Source organism: Pagrus major, chromosome 5 (genome assembly GCF_040436345.1).
Source record: "Pagrus major chromosome 5, Pma_NU_1.0".
Taxonomy (NCBI): Eukaryota; Metazoa; Chordata; class Actinopteri; order Spariformes; family Sparidae; genus Pagrus; species Pagrus major.
This window is the reverse complement of record NC_133219.1, coordinates 20,178,750-20,204,374: the sequence shown is the minus strand read 5'-3', so window position 1 is coordinate 20,204,374 and position 25,625 is coordinate 20,178,750. Positions and strand designations below refer to the sequence as shown.

The 25,625-nt window shown below is 41.8% G+C and overlaps 1 protein-coding gene across 1 annotated transcript in view; it reads right to left on the bottom strand.

Moving 5' to 3' along the window:
- nos1 (nitric oxide synthase 1 (neuronal)) overlaps positions 1-23,130 on the bottom strand; it is a 36,853-nt gene extending 13,723 nt beyond the window's left edge. The window contains exons 1-13 of the mRNA XM_073466206.1: positions 22,406-23,130; positions 19,326-19,428; positions 13,784-13,921; positions 10,052-10,197; positions 7,706-7,868; positions 7,346-7,437; positions 5,175-5,316; positions 4,941-5,080; positions 3,868-4,042; positions 2,887-2,988; positions 1,911-2,105; positions 1,595-1,680; positions 863-1,007 (exon numbers count right to left, since the gene is read on the bottom strand). Of these exons, the coding sequence (XP_073322307.1) occupies positions 863-1,007; positions 1,595-1,680; positions 1,911-2,105; positions 2,887-2,988; positions 3,868-4,042; positions 4,941-5,080; positions 5,175-5,316; positions 7,346-7,437; positions 7,706-7,868; positions 10,052-10,197; positions 13,784-13,921; positions 19,326-19,428; positions 22,406-23,130 (2,352 nt within the window). The remainder of the gene's footprint in view (positions 1-862; positions 1,008-1,594; positions 1,681-1,910; positions 2,106-2,886; positions 2,989-3,867; positions 4,043-4,940; positions 5,081-5,174; positions 5,317-7,345; positions 7,438-7,705; positions 7,869-10,051; positions 10,198-13,783; positions 13,922-19,325; positions 19,429-22,405) is intronic.
- Between the last annotated feature and the right edge of the window lie 2,495 nt (positions 23,131-25,625).

The following is a 25,625-nucleotide window of genomic DNA, read 5'->3' as shown; positions in this document are numbered from 1 at the left end:
TGTGGTGTTTGTCTCGCTTTCGTCTCCTACACACACACGCACACACACACTCCACACAACGGATGACTTGAGCGTGTAAATCAAGGCTGAACACACAGCCACTGGCAGAGGAGGAGGTTGTAATGACCACTCTGTCCTCGCCTCTAACGAGATGATAATATGCTGCTGCCGCACAACGAGCATCCATGATGCACACCACTCATCATGATGGTTTGTCTGCCACGGAACGCGCTGGCATTTCACATACACACAAAGACACACGGAACATCAAGGCGTGAAGAGGAAACAGGCTTTAGCCCCACAACAACAAGAATCTGCCCCGGGCGTTCACATCTGCCCTGCGATCCATCTACAGACACCCACTCTCAGTGACACACACATCCACACACTTGCACGCACAGATCTGTTCTTATATGATTGATCACACAGGGAAAACAGGAAGGGAAAATAAGATATGACCTGGAGGAAAAGCACACAGTGTGTGATTGAGAGCAGCATGTTGAGCTTTTATTTCCCCCCTCTCTCTCTTTTTCTAAACAGATTTGCACAGCCAGGGGTGCTTCAGGATCTTGTCTTAAACTACCACTCTGCTCAACGCTTCGCTGGTTAAATCTCGCTTCCGACCCGCGGCACTCTGCTGCATGAGAGAAGAAGAAAATGTGACAAAAGACACACTTTCTTCTTCAACCCTCTCATCGCCTGTGCTCAGCTGGAATCTGCTTGACTTCGTCAGCCAGAGAGGCGTGGGGTGAGGGATATAGGAATGGTTTCTTTGAATTTTTTCAATTAGGCGTCTGCACAATTACAGGTCAGCTCGTGTTGAACTCTCGGTTAAGATGATGCAAGGTAGGAGCAAGCTTACCTTTGCGTCAAAAGCGTGCTTGAATATTTGACAGAGGGTTTTGGCATAATCTTGCGACTTGCCCGTCTCTGTGGCAAACAGTATGGTGGCTTTCACCCTCTTGGCCATGGCCTGGCCCATGAGCTTGGCCGAAAACTTCACAGCCCTGCAGAGGCGAAGGGGGGGATGGAGGGAATGAGATGCACAGAAAAACAGCAGACAACGAATCAAATCATTCAATCAAAGACCAGTGACACAGTTTGCAACCTTTAATCCTCTGTCATAACCAGAAGATTCCCTCACATCTGGTAAAACATTTGTTATTGAGGGTAATGTGGTTCACTTCAGCAGGCAGCAGACATTATGTCGGGGTAGCGGATGGATGACAATTGTGATTACCTAGCTTATCATATCCTCGAGGCAATTACATTAATAGCAGAACATATGCGTGCATGAGTGCATGCATACACCAACAAACCACTGACAAAGCTTTGATTACTCCCCGAGGGGTTGATTGGATGAATTTCACCGCTGAGTACTCCAGCTTCCTTCCCATGTGTCTAACTTTTGTCATGATTACTTGTTTGGCTCTAGATTATCATACGCACATCTTACACTACATTATCGTTGACATTTAGGGCTGCAATTCAACCTTGAGTATATAAATGCTGGAGGAAGAAAAGAAAGAAAACACTCACTTAACAAAACCGAGCATGGCTTTCTTCTAATATTTCTGTACAACTGCACACTCACTTGGCAAGCTTCTTGAATCCGATGGCTCTTTTCTTTGTGGGCGTCCCATTGACTCCTTTCCACACGTGGGTATTCCAGGGATCAGGCTTTCGCATATGGGAAAAGAAATTAGAGTTCAGTCTTTGTTTAAGGTTCCAAGATACTCAGACATCATCTGCGATATTCAGTATTTTCTAGAGTGACTTGGTATAAAAAAGAAGCAATTCACAATTTGCTGCGCGCAATTTTCTTTAATGTGCCTGATTAACTGGTACTCTACATAATGATTCCCAGTTTGTAAACATGAGTGCATGTCTATGATTATGCCAGTGGTCACCTGGTACTCGAAGGAAGGGGTGAGGCGGTAGTTGAGCATTTCTTGGTGAAAAACCGGTGTGATACTTCCTGACATGGGAGGCACAATCCACACCCAGTCTCCAGGACAGCCACCTCGCACCCGGTACTCGTTCTCCATGTGCTTCATGAAGGACTCTGTGGCTGAGTGATGGTCTACTATGGTCACTTTGCATGTCTAAAAATAATGGACACAAACACAAACACTCATTTATGTATTTTTCAAGTGTAAACCCATCATCGGCTTTGAGTTTGGCCATATGGCCATCGCCACTGAGTAAGAAGTGAGCATGTTTGTACGAAAGTGTGGTGCTGGGGAGGATACTGATTGGATCTGACTGAGAACCCAAGGAAATGCCATGGTAGAGGCTTTTCAATCCCATAGCCACACTCTCGAGCATACCCTGATTTGTTGTCTATTTTACTCTAAATGGGACCATTACCTTCACAATGAACATCATGCTGTATTGAAAAAGACTTGAACTAGCGTTCAAGACCATAAACTCAGGAGGAAAATGTTTACAGAAGTAATAAATCAAATGAGAAGTAGGGTCATTTTCTCATAAGCTTACATAGAATCTGACTTGTTTTGAAACCAGTGGAGTCAAAATGAAAGAATGCAGGTTTAAAGCACTTTTGCATTAATGTCACTTATCAGGAACCTTTTCTATAATATGGTATTTTCTCTGATGCTTCAGTAATTACAGCAGTTGTATCATAAAAGTTCAATGTACTAACATTGAAGGCAACTCATGAGTGACAAACATAAATAGCGATCTGCACTAGAGACAGACATATTTAGTCAGATTTTGGCAGAACATGCTAAGTTTAAAAATGTACAGACGAGTAGTATATTACGCTGCAGGAGCTATATGAGGTGTTAAATGAATGTTTTGATGTTTTTCTCCATGAAACATGGTCACTTGTGAGTGCTGTCGGTTCAAGATGACTATATCTACCTGGAAGCTGTGAAGAACAGCGATGTTGATCTCCACCAATGCCTGGTCTTTCCAAAGGGAGGAAGTCTTCCTGGTGTCTAAGGCCATCTTGGTAGCAACCTCCTACATAGGACAACAATTAAAATGTCAAGATTAGTCATGTCCTTTTCTTATTAAACTTTCTAAATCAAGTGTGATGTTCAACTATGTTTCATGCATTCGGCAAAAAAAGAAGAAGAAGAAATAAAAACATTTTCTACATTTTCTTTAACAACTGCATATAATTATAGTGAAGACTCCAGTGGATAATGTTCAGGGCTGGGAATAAATTGTATTCTTATTTGCCACATAACTGATGCAAAAATTGGTACAAAACAAAAAATAAATAAACTAAATAAAAAGATAAACCCAAAGAACAGTGCACAGGCAAATAGAACTGCAAGCACAATGTCCGTGCTTCATTTGTGAAGCAAATTCATCTAATCCAGCAGCCATGGGCCCTGAAGTGCTCTTTAGATTCGGATCACTCTGGTTTTAACTGAGTGGTCCGGACAATACAAGCTAAGTAGAGAGTCTGATTGCTCTGATTATATGCAACATAAAAATATGTGTTTCTTCTTAAAGAATTTGGAGATTTAGGCAGTTATTACCACTGAGTAGCTCACAATGCCGTTTACCTTTCCAAATACGTATAACCATACAATATGTAAATGCATGAATAAATAAATAGATAAACAGATAAATGAATACACATTTTGGCATAATATTGAAATGAAAACTGGATAATTTATGCCAAGAGCATTTGTAAGAAGCACAAAGATTTCATGACAATCCTGTCATTTAGCTTTCTCCTCAGTGTGCCCAATTAGAGGAAGAATGGCGGTCTGATTGGGTCATTTGGTGACACAACACATGCTCCTCTCTGCACGAGGCTTCAGTCAGTCTGTGCCTCTGATTCCTTCAGTGGAGCATGACTCTATGTGTTTTGGCACAAAAAACTACCTCCAGAATGTTGTAACGTGAGCTGTCGCAGAAGTCCCTCACGCCAATCTCCGTGCCCATGTACCAGCCACTGAAGGGGCAGCACGTGAACTCCAGGCCGCCGATCTCCATCAGCATGCTGGAGACCGCCGGGAGGCCATACCACTTCAGGTCCAGGTCCTTGAACCACTCGTACCTGGCCGGAGCAAACAGGGGAATGACTGTTAGCTGCAGCTCCTGTCTTTTTGAGACACGTGTCATTAAAAAGGAGAGCGTCCAAAATCAACATTAACACAAATGAACCATTTTTGACAGCTTTTCAGTGCTGGACTGAGCAGACAGGACCTCAATATACCTCCCACCCACTCACTCCTTGCACCCTCTAGGGGGATTGATAACATTGCTTTCAGTGTGTTATTTGCAGAGCTGGGTCTAATCTCGTATAATGATGAGACGCTGTTGGTGGTCGCACGCCTGTGCCAAGCTGCTGCCAGAGCTGAGGGCCAGTTGATGCAGGGCATCGAGCAGGAGATGCCAATTTTGGGGGGAGTCTGGCAGGGAGATCAGTGTGTCAAGGGATTCTGAAATGCTCTCTGTGGCGTGAAGCAATGTAATGATAGCTCTGTCTGCATTTGTGTCTGCATGTGTGAAAACTAGTGTAGTGGTAATAGCAATTTCTTGACTGTGATCGTGGGTTTTAGATACAGCAGCTTAACGCTCGAGATCTCAAAGGCTTTGTGGCGTTTGTGCAGTTTCTACCGATGTCAGATAAGTTTTCATGAAAGAAAAGTAAACACATTAGAATAAGAAAAAGGAGGAAGCTCGAAACCTCACTAACAAGCCCCATGGTTACCACAAAAACCGGCATAGCAACAGATAAAGTATGGATAGCTGCGCTTTCTGGGAATATTCAGCGCAGTTGGAATGTGACAATAACCCAATCAGACTTCTTGGCAAAAAAGTACGCCATTGTTTAAGAAGTGTTGTTAAGAGACGTGTGTGGGGGTGGATGTCTTTTTGTGCAGTCCCCTCTGTTCTTGTTTTGCTAGATTCTCTGTATTTCATGCATAATCAAGCGGGAAGGCATAACTCACTTTGGGTGTGTCATTGGCACCTCCAGGATGAGGTCCTCGGGGATCTCGAACAGCTCAGGGTCATTTCCGTTGGCTTGCAGCAGGAGCGGCAGGACATCAAAACGCCCCTTTGGAGCTTTCCATCCCAGCTGCATGCAGATCTAGTGACCAAAAGCAGCATGTGAGCTAACTTATGAAGGGAAGTTTTGCAGCTTCAACTCATTGACCTCTAAAAATACACCTCCTTTTGTGTACCTCTGTAAATTCAACATTAGCAGGGTCTCCCACGATCCCTCCGTCAGGCTGTTTGTAGCCTGCGTAACGAATGAGCTGACTGTTCCACACTCTAAAGTCATGTTTGCCATCTGTCCTCTGAGGAAATATGGTGATGGCCGACCTGTAAAACATCAAATAAATGAAAAGAAAAAAAAAGTATGTCAGTAATGTGTATAGACATTTAAAATATTTACATAAACTAGCTTATTACTATCATGAGAAACATTTAGAATAAAACAATTAGATTCCTGAACTGTGCCACAGCAATATCTTAGATCAGTAGCATGTTGATCACAGCACATACTGCAACAAAGCATTAAATGGTCTAGATGAACAAAAAGTACATTAATCGTCAAGATTGCTTACAGATGGTTGGCATTGTGCATGTAATCCGTGCCCAACGGCATTTTTGATTAGGTTATGTCAAAGGACTCGTAGCTTAACTACCTTTGTTCTGTTCTACATCCCTGTGGCGTTTTAATGCCATGACCGGCCAGAAGTGTTAATGCTGCTAAGCCGGTTGTAAGTCGCTGAAGAGGGAGAGCAGCTGGTGTGAATCTGGGCCAGTGATGCTAGCAGTCCACATCTGCAGGAAACAGTCTCTCAGCTTGGCTCCGAAAACTGGCGTTAATGGTGAAACCAATAGTCATAGTCTGTACAATCAGACTTCAGTATTCTCTGTCTTCTTGTAAACAACATCATTTATAAGAATGAAGAGCAAAGAATGTTGTTTATTACCTAATTGAACATTAATAGGCTAATAATTATACTGAATCATGAGTTCCAAATTGATCCCAGGTGTATAATTGTAATAATCATATTCCTGTACAGCAACAGTTTGGTATTGATGTCACTTTCAAATATGTTACCCTTTATAAAGGAATTAAGTGTAACCTAACAGCGTCATTATGGTTAATAAGTCATTAACTAATGCTTTATAGACTGTTACAAGCCATTACATGTACAAGTTCCCAGGTTTTGAGAACTCCCTTTGATCAGTTAGATCACTTGATCAATTCTTTTTTTTTCAAAATAGGGACTGCAGACAATCTGGACCAAAATCCATTTATGACATGCAAACATTCAAGACTTCAGATCTGATGGCTTATTTTCAGATGAGAAACTGATGTGCACATATTCATTCAATATATTTATAATGGCATTGTAACTAAATAGAAAGGAAAAACACCAGCTAATAGGATTCTTCGCAACCTGGCATCCCAACATTTGTTCCTAATAAGCACTAATGATTTGTAGATGATGGTTCGTAAACAATTGCTGAAGCCATTTGTTATGAATAATAAACCCATTATAATTGTGATTATACTAATTCAGCAACTTATTGTCTTTTAGTTCATTGACAACCTATTCAAAAGGGATATCATGTATTTTCATAGCTTTATAATTATGATGTATCATTTTCAGTAATATTTACTGCACTGCAGGCACATTATCACATTAACTATGATATCCACATGATGTCTCAAAATCTTGTTTGTTGCATCATTTTAAGGCCATCTCTTAGAATCATCTCTGTTTTTGTAACATTGACAGAATATTTCCCTAACTATTGCAACATGTTGCAATAGCACCATTGTGCACTATGTTTATTTCTGCGTCTGTGTTTATTTAGGTTAAAGCCAGCCAGGCCGAGAGAGCCGCAGCCAGGACGTTGCGCTGGCTCTTATCAACATGTGTATCCAGGCTGTCCTTCTGAGGGCCGGGCTAAGCGTAGTAATGAGTCAGGAGCTATCCATCATCCAAGCAGTAAATATGAGGTGTCACATGTGATTAGGACTTGGCAGAAAAAGTGAGCAAGTGCTGCGCAGGTCTGACAAATGACTGCTTGTTAGCAAGGTCCGCCGCCTCACCGACGGGGCAATGATCGGTGCTGAGACACTGACGGATAGACGGGCAGCAGATAGTGTCAGAGACAGCGTTAAGAGACAGAGCACACACTGACAGATGGGACAGTGGGTCAAGTCAGAGTAGTCAGACAGGCAGAGGGGTGATCAGAAACATGGAGTGACAGATGGGGAGAGGACCGGGTGTAGTTGGAGGAACGCATGCAGAGTTGTACAAAGGAAACAAGACTAAGTAAATAGTTGAGCAGAGTTGTGTGTGTGTGTGTATGTGTGTGTGTGGTTTACCTCAGGTTGCCTTTGTTGGTGGCATACTTGATGTGGTTACAGATGTAGTTGTACATTCCATGAGCTGTTGTGCAGTCTCTAGCATCAAAAACCTGGAAAGCAAACGTGGAAATAAACACTCAGAGCCAGATTTATGCACAGTGACTTGTTAGTAAGTAAATATACCATTAAAATGAATAAAGTATGTATATTTTTGTTGTAAAGCCAAATAAGTGACAGAACCAAATGTCTTTTACTCTGTCTCTGAGTAAGAACATCTTGAAAACTACCCACATTACGTGTTGAACTGTCAAAAACAACATGTAAAGAGTAAAAGCAGCACCAGCCCCATGCCATGATTTCAGCTAAACTGTATATCACCTGTAGTTTTGACCACTGGATCCTCCCTACACATCGGGCAGCGTTCCTCCAGGCGTGCTTGGCTCCATAAATGAGTTCAGTGTCTTTCAGCTGGTAAGTTCCTGAAGCTTCAATCTCCTTGGTCACCTCCTCCAGCCGGTCCACATGGGCCTTCGAGCCAAACCTTTAAGGACAAGACAGGTCCAATGGCACCATAGGACAGGAAAACATATACATGCACACCTACGGTACAACACAAGTGGTGGTGTATGTAAATTGTGGCATTTCGTAAGGATGACTTGTAGTTCCATGAACTGCCACAGTGCCAAAGTTGGCCGTTTACCTGCCGACTATTAGGCAGGAACTGTGTCTGAAAAGTCTAAATGTCTGTCATAAGAAGAATTTAGTTTGGATAGAAGCTACATTCTTGTCGGAACAAAAGTTACCTACAGTAACTGTCTACACTTGAATGGCGAAGAGGACGGCTTTGGACTTAAACAAGGCTAGCTTACTAGCTTATCTAGAGCAGCAGGGGAAGTTACACATTACATTTACTCTCCTTTCTTTGACAAAGTGTTTTTTTTGTGTGGACTACTTGTATTACTTTGAGCATTAAGACTGTTGCATCCAGACTAACAATCACTGTCTTAATGAGCCACGCGACGTGTGGCCCAATTGCTGCATTCTGGGTTTGACTAACGTGCTGAATGCTAAGATGTGTTTTATCAGGTGGATCCTCCAGCAGCAACCTCTGAACGCACTTATGGAACTTGTAGATTCAATGAGGCCATTCAGACAGGTGAGTCCAACTTACCTTTGTGTGTGAACTACAAGTTGTGCAAAAACTCTGTCTTTTTGCTTGAATAAGTGTGTTGGTGGCTGCAACCGCTGTGTTGTTATATTATACATGTTCGTGCTGTCTGCCTTGGTAATTTATTCATGCGTCAGGTTATTTAATTCACGTAGTCCCATAATGCTTGTTGCACCTGCCGTGGTGTCACTTTTTATTTACTGTTGGCCAATTTTGTTTAATGGTCTGAGTTTGGTTATTTCTCGTGAGGCTCCAATGTTGTAGGCGTTTGAATATTTATAATAATCTATGGTCTCCCAAACCTGTGTGTGTGTGTGTGTGTGTGTGTGAGCTCCACCACCTGCAACTTGTTCCATAATCAAGACCCCTGCAAATACTGGAGTTACACCTGTGTTACCATATGAAGTCAGGGTTAGGTTAAAGATTCGATTGGTGAGATAGTAATACAAAACCTTTGGTTCTCCAAACTCATCAAATACTGACGCTTTGGGATTGTAGGTTGGTCTAGGTGCCAATCTGAAAGCATCAGTTGAGAGCAAGGCTCAAAAATCAACTCATCTCACAAATAGAAGGTTTACGTTTAGGTGGTTAGTGTTATTTGATCCAAACACACCAAGAGGGTTAATTTGTGTGAACAGAATACCGATCTGGGGAATTTAGGACCCTGGGAACATGGATGTGCTCCGAAAATACTCAGCCCTATCACTTTGTCACTGCCAGATTGTATTCTTCACATCAGTTAGTTCACTTCAGTTTCACCGCCACCAAAAGGGGTTGTTGTTTACAGCTTCCAGCCCAAGTTTACCCTGGGCTGGACCCCTAGCACCTGTGCTGTTTGATGTATCTTACCCTTGAGGCTCCTTGTCCGACTTGGCACTGTGATGTACAGTATGTTGACATGTTAATACACTTTATCACACTTCGAGAGTAATGGAATACATGTAACAGGATTATGTAATCGGGATACAAAAAGAAGGTAAAGTTACAGAAAAAAAATGTTATTTTAGATTAGATAGATACATTACATATATTCTGTAAAAAAGGGGATTACTGACAGGATTACTAACAATTTAAGATAATGATATACTAGTCTGTAACCTTGCATAGGCACTCACAAAATAACACTTGATGACTCACACAACAGTCTGCTCCTGAGCGAAAATGGAATACAAAATTCCCACTTGTTGTTAAGATTAAGTAAATGTCATCTTATTGATATTTATTGTCTCTAGTCTTTATTTGCATGTGTTTGGCACTTACGTAATTCAGAAGTAATGGAAAGTGATCGAGTTACATTACATTATTATTGTGATTACATTACTGACTACACTTTTTAACAGTTAACAGTAACTTGTCTTTTTTATTCCATGTATTCTTTTTCCTTTTCAAAACCTGGTGCCTACATTACCCACAATGCAACTTGCCACTGAGTGACATGACTTATTGCTTCCTCTGGAGCCACAAAAGGCTTTATATAACTTTTTTCACATATGCAGTAGCACTCCCCGAGACCTGTTAACACACTTAACTTTGCAGATGCTACAGGCTGTACTTACCTTTTGATGGAGGTGTAGTACTGGTCTATGAAGTCAGTGGCAAGTCGGAGAAGCTCCTCTTTGCTTCTGACCTCATCTGGTTTGTGGACTTGCTGATTTGGCATCATTACAGACCCGATGCACACGTTTTCTGTGCAGACTGGCATCTGAAAATACAAACAACATGACAGATGAGGGAGGCTTTTTCAGGGATGAATTCTGGTTATTTTTTCGGTGCATAAAGATTAGCTGAAGAACTGTGTGATCATGACCATATGGTAGAACTGTCTGGCACTTTATCTTCAAATGTCCACAAAATGTTCCTTCCAGCAAAGCATAACACTAACAGAAGATAAGATGTTTGCTCCATGGTGCACAAAACGGCTGTGCTAATTGGTTTTACTGGACAAACAATACAACAGTTGCATTCAGAATTGACAGACTGTTTCTATGTCCATCTCTGGATTGTGATTGAATGCATCCTGAGACAAGCATGGCATCCTCTTAATTTACAAAAGACAGAGCTATCACATTATCTTCTTGCTCTATTCATTTAAGATTTACCGGCTAAATCTCGGTTCTGCCTAACGTGAAACAGACCTAGGAAATGTTTTAATTCAAACAAATGGAATCATTCAAAAGAAAAGGAAACAGTTTTCCGACCTTTTGACTTCAATTGCTATGTGAAACATAATCAAAGCACCTTTTTTGCCCTATGGAAGAAGGTGCTCACTTCTCAGCCCTGTGTAAAATATATTTATCTCATATATTCTTGCTGGAGAACCCAATTAAACATCAAGTAAGAGCTGCTAGCAAACCCTGATTGAGACATTTCACGATGGGAAATACTGTATTTCAACTTTTTTCCCAGGATAAAAGACAAAAAGGTGTCAATATGAAATAAACTAGTTTCCAAATTTACCAATGCATTACTTATTATATCATAATGCTCCACTTGGTTCAAATAAAAGGTTATTTTTTTTATTATAAGTAAGGTCAGTTTTTATTGTAAGTTCTAGACTCTGAATGCATACAAGGGATCATAATGTTTTTACAGTTTCTTTCATTATATCGCTCACACATGGCTGGCACGCACGTTAATGAATGAGTAAGTCAGTGAGTCATGGATTGGTATCCTTCCATTAGGCAGAGACAGGAAGACAGAGAGAGCGAGGAGGAAAGACAGAAAATAAGAAAACAGACAGATGCAGAGAGAAAATTGCTCATAGCTGAGAGCAACCTTGTGTGGTCAGTTTAATATGATTAGAGCTGAAGTCAGCTGTCACTTTGGTTTGCTTAAATGCCTTCACCAGCTCAGGGAGGGATCGAATGAGTGAGCAAGAGGAGCGCATGACAGGAACGATAGCGCAGGCGTGCAGTCGAAGAGGAAATTTGACAATGACCCTGCTGCTAAAATTGGCCTGTTACGCTGAACCACACACTTGCACTGTCCAAACACTCAGACGTGGAGCGGCAGTCTGTCCAAAATAAACTTCCCCCTGCGTCACTTCCAACAAGTCCAACCCTCGCTCGGCAAATCCAGAAAAAAAATCTTTTGAACAAGACAACATACACACCATCACAGCCGGTCAAAACAAAAGAGAATGGAAAGGAAATTGAGTGACAATCTGAAGTGCTCAAGAAAACATAGAAAAAATAAAGGGACTTTTAAAAATATAAAAGGAAGCTAAGAAAATATTCATGACAACAAGAGACAACAGCAAGGCCGAGGCAGAAAAACATGAACAGTGAGAGGTGACAGAGTAAAAAGGGGAAATGGATGAGCAGAGCTGGGAGTGTTAAAAATAAAACAAAGGAATCACTTGTGCTCCAGCACGTCCGCTCATCGTACCGCTCTGGGCATTCATGCCAGCCAGCTGTCCTTTTCGAAAAAGACGGATCATCCTCGAATACAGCAGCGTCTGTGATATATATATATATATATATATATATATATATATATATATATATATATATATATATATATATATATAATAAATCTGGAGATGCTACTACAGGCCATTCATTGGGATGCACAGCCTGTTCGATAAGTCACCGAAGTAATTAGGCTGTTGTTTGCTGTTTACGAATGGCTGCAGTGTTTTGGGGGTTGAATGCTTAAACAGCGGGGTTCACCTTGTGCTTGCTAGACTGGCTTACTAACTAGAGGAAGAAACTTTGGCTGCATGATAAAATGGGGGAAAAAAATGTATGGACAGAGCGGTTGATAGATGAACGGGAATGAGAAATCAATTGTCTTACCAAAATCTTTGCATTTTGGAGTTTTACCCTCAAACTAAGTTTTTGTAGATGACCTCACTTACTTGTCGAAGCCACCATGAGGGTGGAGACTATCCTCCCATGAAAAAAACAAAAAAACAGCATCAGTTGTGTGCCCAAAAACCACAACGTTTTGTGCTCAGTACACCACATGTGTAACATGTTAACCTGACAAAGCCTTCAAGTTCTGATAGTAGTGTGATTGTAGAGCCACAAAGGCTCATAGGGAGGCAATCAAAGCAGATAGTTCGGTCAGAAACAATTGATACAATGATTTTGAAGCTGTTGTTTTAAGCTAAAAAAAGTTACATAATGTTGCTTTAATAGGCAATTAATGATACAGGTATATGTCCACCTCTTAAGTTTACGCTTTTAAAAAGTAACAGTACTTTAACTTGAGTACAGTTTTTGGCTACTCTTACCACCTCTGCCAATATCAATCATGTGTTTTTTTTCTTTCTGAAGGATTTATTGTTTCATAAGCTTCACCCAGATTTACCCACCCCCTCTGCTTTCTGCTTTCTGGCTAAATAGAAGCTAAATCACCAACATTTCAGGCAAGAGCTCTCTAATATATGAATAGTTAGTGAGAAGCAGCTAAAGGCACGCCACGCTGTGCTATTATTCTTCAATCTACTTGACTTGCAAATTATGTGTTAGTAAGTCTGCAGGCTAAAGGTTTTTCCAGTACACCAATATACTGTATTTGCTGTTCAGCAGTGTCTTTAAGACACTATTAAAGCCACAGATATCATGTCTGTCACCTCTGTTAGTTGACCTACAGTATACAGTAGTACAGTATTAACGATTCATTAATTATCAAGCTGTTCCTGATTCATTCCTTATTTGCTCTGATGTAACTACTCCCATTTTTAAAGTGTTACCAAAATAATCATGAATCCTTTTTCAAGTGTAAGTGCCATCCTTTTCCTCATGTTTTAGCTTTTAAATCATGGGAATTCGCCTAATTTCTTTACCTTATGAGATAGTAAACTGATATATCTTAGGTTTGTGGAATGTTGGTCAAATAAAACAAGAAATTTGAAGATGTGATGTTTAGCTTTAGAAAGTTTATGATTTTGACAATTGTGATGTTTCACTGTTTTTAGATTTTATTCATTGAGCGAGAAAATAATCAGCAGCTTTTTCACAAATTAAAGAAATCTTTAGTAGCAGCCCTAGAGTCAACACTCAAACAACTTAAGTGTTGTTTTTACTAGAGGTCTATTGTATTGCATTGCATTACAACTGATTTTTTACAGGTTTTTCCTTTTTTCAGTAGTTTTAAACCATTTGAATATATTGAAGGGTGACAGAGTATGAGGAAACAATAGCACCTCACAGCCTTTATTAAAATTCACAACTGGCATAGAAACCCCACCTCTTGTAGGATGACTCATGGCATCAAATCATCAATGCTGCATAAAACCGCTGTATCCAGCCATTAGTTGAACTGATTTCCATATGCCTTACCTTGCTGGAGCTGTGGTGGAGTGTGTCGCTGTAGACGGTGCCAGTCTCCCAGTTTTTGATCTTTAGGAAGCGAGGGCATTTGGAGGGGCTGCCATTCTGCAGCGACTTGGTGGGTGAGTGCCTGTCCTGGGCCGGAGGCTGGAAAGAGCACACAGATGTTTACACATGAGTCATTACTTTATGCCTTTGTACTGTGTTGGGCTAAAAGGTTTTGACCTCTGAGACACCTTTGGTGCAAGTTGGGTAAATCGTTTCTGACTGGGAGTCAAACAGAGGAAAGCTGAAAAGAGAGGCAGGTGTCCCACTGTGCAAGATTGTATTTGAGTGCCGCAATTGGACATTGATTGTCAAATTTCAGACTGGAATAAAGTGAGTAATATCCGGAAGCATTGCAAATGGGACTTTTACAACCATTGTAAGGCAAAGAGCTACTTCTGTGGACTTCCTGCTCTTTATTCCCAAGGAAAATCAGTTTGTCATTGTGCTTTAGTCTCTCTCATGCAAACGTATGCACAGGAACCACTTACATTCTCCTTCTTTCATTTCTGTTTTATTTCTCACTCCAGGATGAAGGCAATCAGCATTTAACAGCAGGTTGATGGCAAGCTAACTCTTGGCTCACTGGGTTTTCCAATACTGTAGCTATTGACTGATGAATGCCTGCAATTTAACCCCAAAGCCAACTGTAAGCGTTCCTAGAGAAAGGCACCGAGTGATTGCCTAAGATCAGAGTAATCAATCCCACACCTTGGAAGCTCTCTCATCGTCTCCCCCGGTATTGTTAATCGCACAGTGGAGCAGCTTCTGAACAACAGTGACACAATCATCATGCACGCCGGGAAGATGAATACCAACAGAGTCACGCCAGTTGAGTCTCATTGTCACTTCGTGTCTTCTCAAACAGCAGAGAGGAATGAGGGGTATTGAATTGAATTTGATTTTGCACACACTGAGAGTAAAGAGCTCAGTTTCTGTGTGCTCATGCGCCAACAGCAGTAACCCCCACTGTGCGGCTCTGATATGACACATTGTTATCACTGAGGTTGTGGACAGGAAGAGAGATCACTGTACCATGAAGAGACTCTCGGTCGAGCAGGCGAAGAAAATCAGATGCAGGGTTTTAAGGCTTGTTGACTGTCAACAAGCCTTAAAACTCTGTCAATAGTGAACATAAGAAACTGAGCGGTTGTGTATTTGAATATGAACATTAGGCTTGTCACTCACTGACCAGAAGCTATAGCTTTGGCATTTAAATTTCAGAAAGTTACTTTTCTGTGAATGCCACATGCAGGTTTCAGAGAAGCCCGCTCATATGAACAACTTTTAAATGTCAGTTTACTTTTTTCTTTATTTATACACGTGTACTGACGTCAATTATAAATGTCAGAGTCACTGTGGAAGGATGCAAGGTCAGTTATTAAATGATCACTTATTAAATATGTGGGCAGGACAAACAAAGATCAAGAGTGATAAAGGGAGAATTATAGGCTACGTCAAATATGATTGTTCACAAATGGTTCCATTGACCTATTGCTAAAACCCCTCCCCCAAACAGTGACTGTCCAATCATAGCTTAGCCAATGCATCTGGGCATGGCAGGCCTGACCAAGGGCTGTGTCCAAAATCACTCCCTGGTTTACTAATTCACTACTCCTTATGTAATAGACACTTAAACGCACAATATGTAACTTCTGTTGCGAGGGGGCTCTCTATCAAAACAAAACAAAAGGTGTTTGCGAAGCAGGGGCAAGAGCTGCTTGTCAGCTGCTTAAAGCCAGCTAGAGATTCTGGATTAGAGCTAGACCCCCTGGAGAATAAACACCTGGAGTCACTTTGGATTCTGCTCCGTTTACCAACGAGAGGAAAGCTCAAAGATGACTTTTTAAATTTCGGATAAAAAAATTGATTTATCTTCACTCCTGTTTATCAACCTGACTACAGCAACGATCCACGGAGCTGACCATCGTTTTCGGGTGTTTATGTACTTTAATGCTGACTGCCGACTGGAACTGGAGGGGAAATCAACTTTACTTCATGAACAACATTACAGTATCTGGTGAGTACATGCCTACATTTAAGAGTACTCTCTTCAGTGGAAACCCAAAACAGATCTACGGTTTAGGCACAGTTACCACCGGTACTATAGGATACGAAGGGCCGGATCTACTAAAGGTTTGTGTGTATTAAAACATGTGCAAACTCCTTGCACACGCAAAATAATATACAAACTGATTTACTAACAGTGCGCAAAAAGGGTTGCATCTGTCAAAGGTGCAAAATAACGTGTCTGCATCCAGTTAGTATGTTTGCAGCAATGAATATGCAATATGGGGCGTTTACACGCAATTGTGCAAACGGTTTGTATGCATAATTGCGCACACATGGCTGCACAATAAAAGAGTAAAAGTTTGGTGGGTAATGTCTACTGTGTGTGTGTGTGTGTGAGAGTGTGTGTGTGTGTGTGTGTGTGTGTGTGTGTGAGTGTGTGTGTGTGTGTGTGTGTGTGTGTCTCTCTGGAAGAAAGTTAGATGGAAACTGCTTTTCCAACCAACTCATGGAATTGCTACCATCACCTTAAAGGAACTTGGGGCAGGATTTGTGAAAAAATAAACATGCATTTTAAGTTTTTTAATGCTAATGGGTGATGAAGCGTTCAAAACCAAAAAGAATGAGCCTGCCCACATATCTCTCCATTGCCTTGAACAGGCTGTGTGCTGCATAATGTACTGCAATTCGGTGTCCGAATTTCCCGCGCAGTCCTGCGGACGTGACGTACAATGACGCTGAATGCGCATCCTCGATGGCTTTCGACTTGGATACGCGAAGAAGACAAGCGCGGTGGACCCAAACTAGTGTTTGGGTAGTAATGGATTCTGCTACGGCCAGAGAACGACCCACCACCACACAAAGTCCACTAAAAAGTCATACTAAGAAGAAAACAAAGGTTTTATCAGCGGCATGTCGTGAGTCGAAACGGAATTACGACCAAAGCCGGGCTGGCACCCGGATACACATCAGATACGTTTGGCTCATGGAGGCAGCTTAGACTTGAATTGGGACTGAAAACAGATGCTGACTGCTCATTTCCTAGTAACCAGGTAAGAAAACATTACAGGTCATGTTTAGAGCTTGATTTGAAATTAATGGTGTGATCACAGAGGACTAAGAGTGACCTAACATGAAAAGTAGCGTTAGCTCCAACATGTAACTTAGTCCACCGCTGTGTAACACTGAATAGTTACAGACTGCGCATTTTCCACGGTCCTTTAGTCTGAAACCGAATAGTTAGAAATATGTCCCTTTATATATGGGACCGAAAGCCCAACCTGTTATCCGGGAGGTGACGTTAGCAGCTGGCTGTAGCCACAGGCTAACGGTTTGTTTGTGTCTGTGTAGCAACATTAGCCGCTAACACACAGCAATCCCGTATCAGAGACGATATTTCTGTCCCTCACTATGCCGTCTTTGCTTTCGCCTGTGCCTGTCAGACTGCATCAACCGTAACGGTAAATCACCGCGCTTGTGTGTCGCTACACACAGCGAGCCGGCTTCCCGGCTGCTTCGTGTGTGTGGTCACTGGCTAAAAAATGTTAGCGATTTTTGTCTATCTCTGAATGAAATCGAGAAACCATGGTTTCAACAATTTGTAAGAATTTCAAGTATAAATCTGCCACGGTTAATAGTGCTGACTACATATATGGTGTGCAAGAACAGAAAGTTTACAAGCATAGTAACAGTTTTGTGGCTTAGTAAACAGTCAATTAAAAGACTTAAAAGTCATAAAACTAACGCTGAAAGGTCTATGACCGTTAGTACAGTATATCTGATAAAGAACAACAGATAGAGTCTTTTTCCAGCCTTAATGGCACAGTTCTTCCCCATGCATTTCATTTTATTCAGGGACATTGCTGGAGTATATACACTTACATATCGTGTAAATCCCATCACCCATCAAATCAGCAGGCCTCAATGTCAAGAATAAGGTGTGGATGTAACAGAGGGGAGAATCAGTGGAGCTTAATTAAAACTAATCTGATGAAGATAATTTCATAATGGGGCGTAATGACCAAAGTCTTTCTGGTAAATGCAGTTACGCAGTAAAAGTTCGTCATTCACTCATCAATTAAAACAGCTGATGGGAAATGAAGATGACGAGCATGAGACAGGGGGTGGATGGGAAAAGAGACACAGAAGAAAGTGAGACTGACAGTGTGAAAAATGGAAAGGCATGCGGTAGTTGTTAAATATTTATATTGTTTAGCCATGTTTCTTAAGACAAGTACATTTATGGTACGAAAATTGGTGTCTTATTCAGTGATGATTCAGCCGTTACTTGTTAAGAAAAGGAGGCGCGGAGGCATAATCTCTGCTTTCAATGGATCATCAAAGGTGGTGTCTCCAGACGTCACTAGCTGGTGGAATTTCTGCCACCTTTCATTTGCAGCAGGCTTATTAAACATTAAATTATGCAGAAGCAGAAGCTCAAGCTGGAGGCGCACGGACAATCCTTCACCAAAATGAGAGAAGTAATTTGCAGGGCATCGACATGTCACTTGAAATCCTTGTATTTAATCACAAGAAAATTTGACTTAAATTTTCTCAGACCATTTCACTCGTGCTTTACTCGAACTAAGTGTCTGACTTGAGTCTATCCAATAAAACACTCAGCAATGAGCCATCAAAGTTAGCATCAGGGTCTAGCAAAACACCTGCAGGGGCACTGCCTGCTGCATGTGACCCACCCTCTCACAGTCACATAGGTTTCCTCGGTCTGAGCACACACAACCAGGAAAGACATATGGCCTCTTACCACTTCATACATACATATCCTGTCTAACTGCCGTCAAGCATGCATCATCCGCACAACCCCCCACCCTTCCTCCCTCTTTCCAACACCCTCACATGAATTTTCTCACAACCATGCACATTAACATTCTCGTCTCTGCAGGTCTGAGGGGCTGGATCATTTCAACAGGGGCCACATTTGATGGAGAGAGATGGATCAGCAGCTGCATGCATTCATTATGCCTCCTAGAATCATTTCGCCCCATCCGGTCCCATTGATGGGGGCTCGAGCGACGTCACAAGTGGGTGTATAACGCGGACCATGTGCAGATTACGACACTATCCCTATCACAGACACTCAGACCTGTGACCAGACCCTTCTGTGTGGAAGGCATAAGCTGGATTTAATGCTGCACCAGCTTTCCCCCCGGAAAGATCTAATGCGGAGGTGATGGGATCTTAAGCAAAGGCTTTACTACTATGTGCAAAGAAGCAACACAGATGTGCGTGCTCAGTTTCTGAAAGCATGGAAAGTGCCAATATTGTGGATTATTGTACAAGGCTAAAGAGCTAGACAGGCAACGGGAGCCATGCATGCACATGCATTATACAGCTGCAGGGTTTCACTTTGCAATTCTGCTCATGTTGCAAACACATGCTCACACAGATAAAAGGTCAAAAGATCTTCAGGTTTTCGATCTGAGTAGAGTAGAGTTAGTTTCAAGTTAAAGATAAGCAAAAGTTTCTTTCATTTTACCTTGTCAGTGTCAGCCTTGTTGAGCACCACCGGCATATTTTCCAGCATTCTGTTGTTATCTGACGCCAGCTGGGGAGCAGTGCCATTTCCCACGCCAAGGTCCCTAGAAATCATACAAACAATTTTTGTCAGGTGTGTGTCCCCACGTCTGGGGCAAAATAGCTCATATAAAAATCCCAGTCAGACTATGCACACATGCAATTACACACAATCGGCAGGATCTAGTCATAGACACTCTAGGCACAAGCATAGGGCCTTATTGCGACTAGGGGGCCAGACAGAGGCCAAAAGAGCTGCCTGCTTTAATAATGTTTAACATACTTATTTAAATACATATTCAACATTAAAATATTTTAAAAAATCTAAAAGAATCTCTGGTCTAAAACTTTATTTTGATGTTTATGTTATATTAATATTATTATATTTAACATACACAGCATTAGCTATACTTTTCTTATATGACTTACCAATTGCATATGAATACCAAAATATAAACAGATAAGTTAAAATATATACCCAACTCAATTAATGAGTATAATAATAATCTTGTGGCATTTAGGTTATTTGTGTCTTTACTAAATATCAAAATGTGCATATAGGGGCCCCCTGAAATAAGTCTGCCCAGAGTATTCGTCAATTTATTCCGGCCCTGCAAACACAGACCTCTCTTCCATCTTCTACTCATACATAAACAACATAGGCTTGTGCACCCTCCAAAATGCTGTTAAATCAGAAATCCCTGCACAATTTCTAAAGGCTCTGCACACCCACATAGGTGTTTTCTCTGTTCAGGGATTAGACAGAGCTTGGTTGGCATCTCTCAGGCTCCCCTGTGTTACTTATGTGCACCTGTTGCGGAGCTGCAATGGGGCAACTAGTTCCTGTGTGTCCTCGGCAATTTGTCACCACAGCTTTGCTCTAACTTTATTCTGACAGTACGTGGGCGTGAAGCACAGAAACTCAAAACACCTGTTATGAGTGTGAAGGAGGAGAAAGAAACTTAAAAGTAAATTCCAAGCATACATACATGCTCCTAGACTGACTGATTCAGGCTTGTTTGGTTATTAAAACAAATATATGGCACAAACAGATGACAAATAAAGATGACCGATTGGATTTTTGTCTTTCTTTGAATTTAAGACAAACAGCTGCCATACACTGCCCAAAGATAGAAAGAAACAGGATATTAACAGTGAGAGATCTCACTCTGAGCTGTATCCATACGATCCTAAGAGACTAAAAGAGAAGGGGGGAGGGGACATCCTCGTGGCAAACCACACGAGCCATGAATAAATACGGAAAACTCATCGGCGTGTGATTTCAAGTTTGCATTCCTCCAATATAAAACGCCCACACACATATCGCCCCTTACTGTTTTTCACACTCAACCCCCCCTCCCCTCCCCTCCCGTCTTCCTCATGTGCACGCGTCCATGCTAATTGTAAATCCTCAGTGAAATCCTCCTTCGCACTCCCTGTCACACTGTATCTCTTCATTGCCATTGAATTTGCAAGAGCATATTTCCCCCCACAATTCAGAGGTGGAGTTCAGACACGCAGAAAACACGGAGAGAAGTTGTGTGTGTGTGTTGTTTGTCATTAGCTCTCACTCTGACGTGGAGTGTCATCAGCCTCATGCTGGATTGTGAAATTGTAACAGCTTCCCCTCTGAAAACAAGCTATCAGTTATAATGTGTCATTCTATTCCAGGCGAATAGTCATCAAGAAATAATTTGAGAGATGTTATTGCCCAGAAAAAAACAAAACAAATATTGTTGGTTATTGTTTTCACAATGATCTTTCTGGTTAGCGTTTGATTAGAAATCTTCAGAAAGCCTTCTTCCAGAGCTGAATGAAATAAATTAGCTGGTGCTGAAGTGTAAGCGTGATTTTAAGATGGTCCCTTTAAGAAAAGCCATTTTAGCAAGACTTCACCGTTCATGCTTTGATTTTTTTTTCCTTCTAAACGCGTCTCTCTAGAGTGCAATGAATGACTCAAAGTGTATTTATTAAAGTGAGGAGGATGTGCATGGATTGGTCAAGAATGAGATATTGATTCATGGAGACTGTAGCCTCAATTTGATTTCAATTGGTTGTGGGAGTACAATAGCAGATAACTGAGACGCCAATATCAACAGAACACATGGATGGCAGACCATTTAGACGAAGTTGTGGATGGAAGACTGGCTCGAACTGTGAAGCGTCATGAAAAGCCGGTCCAGAATGAACAAGCAAACAAGCAATCTAAGCCCTACATTTGAGTCCTCTTAATCAAAAGGAAACATGGTAATTGCACTGATGGTCGAAAATTCAACTTGCACTACTGCACCCGACCTCCATAGTGTTTGGAAAAAGTTTAATTCTCTCGCAAGCTAATGAGAACCTTCTAGTGACAGTTTGTGACAGTTTTGTATTGCAGTATGCTAATTGGGGTCTACTATGTCTCATTAATATGGCAACTGACATCATTATTAATGACTCAACGGTCTATCCGGAAGTATTTATAGGTGAAATGCAGCAAAACTGCCTCATATCAAAGATTACACTGAAGTTACATAGTGCAGAAAACAAGTGATGGGGGCGGAGTGGGTGAGAAAGAGACACCATTCACCCTATTACAAGACACTGTACCATCAAAATGATTTTGAAGCTGTTATTTTAAGCTAAAGTATAGTTACAAAGTTTACAAGAACATGCATAAAGCATTTTTTCCCAGTAATGTTGTGAGCAATGTCATTTTAATTGGGGTTTGCTAGAGAAGAGTGTGCAGACAGTAATTACTTGGCTCTGTACACTGACTCATATTAGATGAATGAGAGCTGTGGTAGCTAATGCAACACAGCTGGTTCAGGTAGTTTGGGGACTGTAGGGTGACAAAGTGAGTGGGGAGACTTTGTTTCAATCAGAGGACCAGGTGTAGGCTCTTGTGCCAGCTAATAACCACTGTGTTGAAGAGTTCTTGACCTAAATCCTGATTCTAATTTTACTGGACTCTAACTCTAGCCATGCACTGTGGAGGCGGACAAGCACAAAGACACTTTAACTAAGGGATCAATAAGGTAGTATCACAGCGCAAATTACCAGGCCACTTGAATCTCAGCGTCCCTTCTCCCCACATTCCTCTGGCCTTCTCCATTGATCTCCTTTTTGCTGTTTTTGATGAGGCGCAGCACTGGTTCGATCTCCTTCAGCAGCTCGTTGTTCTCCTCCAGTCCATTGCACAGGAGAGCCCCACGGCCCCCATCCCTTATCAGCAGGGGGTCCTGGGCCTGCATGCCTCCCCTCTGCAGGAGGGACTGGGTGATGGACGGAGAGGACAGGTTCTCGATGGCCCTGAGCTGAGGCTCTTTGTTGACCTGCTGCTGGGGCTGCCCAGGGCCAAATGGGCTGAGGGGGGAGCAGTGCTCGTAGGACTTTGAGGGTGGGAAGGCAGGGCGCGTGACCCTCACTGTGCGTTGGCGGCCATCGCCAGACAGGGTGGTCTCCAGGTGGGTGGTGAAGCCCTCGGGCCCACGGAGGATCAGCACGGCGTGGCTCTCAGGTGACACATTCTTCAGCGTCTCCAGGGCCCGTTCGTAAGACAGGTCCACCAGAGGCTTGTTGTTGACAGCCAAGACGATGTCGCCGACCTGCACCAGGCCGCACTCCTCTGCTGCGCCGCCACGGATGAGGTCAGACACGATGACAGGCGGCTTGGACACCCTTTGCTTCACCAGAAAGCCCAGACCACCAACCTTCCTCTTGAAAAGACGCACTGAGATGATGTTGGGCTGCAGCTGGCACACTGTGGGCTCTGACTCCTGCATGGTGCCTGTTGTGTGGTTGTGTGTGTGCTTGCTTTTGAGAATGTGTGTCCCCAGGGATGTTTCTGAAAAGCAACAGAAGAAGAGGGAGGAGGGGAAATAGCAGTTCTATTAGTTTCAGAGGAAATTACCTTGACTGCACGGTTTGTTTACAGTGTGTTGATTCAACATAAGTCAAAGAGGGTATATGAGTCATTAAGTGTTTTCAGAAGGTAATATTACACAGATAATTAAGTTATGCATAATGTTGTCACGGACATGAAAAATCCATTATCCAACTGATCAGACCTGCTCGTACCTCTGTGATCCTCAATATTGGCATCACAGTGACTAAACACTGTATCAAACTTTAACGCCTCGAGGGCAAATATTAGCTTGGCTTCAATACATGAGACTAGAAGACCAACATGGAAAAATCTTCTGTTTCCTCCAGTACAATTAAGTGGTATTACTCGGTAAGCTATTTTATCCTTTTGTTGCATTACATTTCAAAGAGAACTATTGTACTTTAGACTGTGCTGTGATAAGTTATAGCAGATAATCATTTTAAAGGGGCGCTATGTAGGTTTGGTGAAGAAATTCAAACTCAGAATTTTAATATTTACACTATTAATGAGGTAATAATACAACTCAGAAATATTTATTTTTTCCATAACTGATAAACAAACTGTTCTCAGAGGAAAATAAGGTCCCCAGAACACTGTTTGAAGCTAGAAAGGTGGCAGGGTCCGCCAAATATAAACAAAGTAAAACAGTATGAAACAGTATGTGTTGTCCTTTAAGGTCAGTTTGTTTATTCAGTCATGAAAACAATCATAATTTATTTATTATTTAAGTTTGTTTAGGCATAAACAAAAAAAAAACATTTTTCTGATTAAAATTTCTTTACCCAAAACTACATAGTGCACCTTTACACAGAGAAAAGAGAAACACATGAGATGAATTTCAAGACTTTGATGCATTATCATTACTACCCAACACTGAGCCAGTAACACAGCCTAACATCATAGAGGCATTTAAGATTGCTACTTTTACTCCTGGGCTGTCATCTCAAAGTGTGAACATTTGCATTTCGGAGCGCCACATGCAAATCATGCGTCTTTGCGCAACTCTTGAACAGCTTGGACATGTTTTGCGGAAAATGAGAGGCTAAGTAAGGCACGCAGACTGTCATTCCATTCTTTCTGCACTTGGAATGAACTTTGCGAGTGAGAAGGGGTACTCTGGCGTCGTTCACCGGACGCGTTTCACTCCCTTCGATGCAAACAACAATGCTCAGCGTGCCTGGTGGTTGTGCAGTGGAAGCGTTGAAGGGGAGAGAGACACACACACGGAGAGCTGAAGCTGCTCTGTGCGTCTGGCGTTCAGCACCAAGGTCAGCGCTCTGAATGCCGCCGCTCTCACACTGCACTCTTCTTATCTCCGCTCTTCTTATCTCCGCCTCTCCATAACACACACACACACACACACACACACACACACACACACACACATATATATATATATATATATATATATATATATATATATATATATATATATATATATATATATGTGTTATACAAGAAATAAAGATGGAATGCCCTTGAATGTTGATATATAAAACCAACTTCCCTTGACTTGCTCACAAGAAAATGTCTTGAAATATATTGTTGCACTGGCCACAAGTATCAAACTTCATAGTTCAGCCAATTCGACCCCACATCCACTGACGCTGTGCGTATCGGGGAAATCGCACACTGAAGGGGTCAGGCATCGTCGCACGGTCATAAATATAGACTGAACTCTCCTGGGGCTCAGGAATAACTTAAGTAGGCGGCCCTTTAATCCTAACTCTCCTTAGCTGCACACTACTAAGATGAGAAATGACCAATAACAGGTGTGAATATTGATGGAAGTGTGCTCTGAATGTGAAGATCCGAATCACGCTTGACAGTGCTGCAGTCTGGCTCCGGTAGGATGATTCTCTTATATGGCGATTCATCATTTCGCACCTTAAATCAAGGATGAATAAAGGTTTCATCAGGATGGAGATTCCGGATTTTGTTTCTTCGCTCCCTGGTGATTGCCTCTAAGCGTAAATTAGTTTTTCAGTTTTCTCCCGTTTGTGCTCTTAACTTGGAATTCGCGTTTGTTATTTAAATGAGCCTTGGGGGCAAATACCTCCCACACCTTTCTGATTTAAGCACTGGTGACTTAAAATGTTACTATGCAGGTCTCGGCTATTGTCCTCAAAACAAACTTAGAGAACAGGAATCACATCGCACCCCACCACCACCACTTTGGCACCAAAAATGATACAGATCAACCAGATGGTGACACATTTCGGCAATAACTCCCTTTCTGTTTGTCCAGAGAAGACCAAACACAGTAAATAAGCAGCTGCAGAACTGCGTAACATCATATGAATTTCATTTAAAAAAACACAGTCTTTGTAAAAAAGAAGAGAAACCTTTATGATTTAATATAAAGACAAGTGATTATGATGTCTGTAGGCT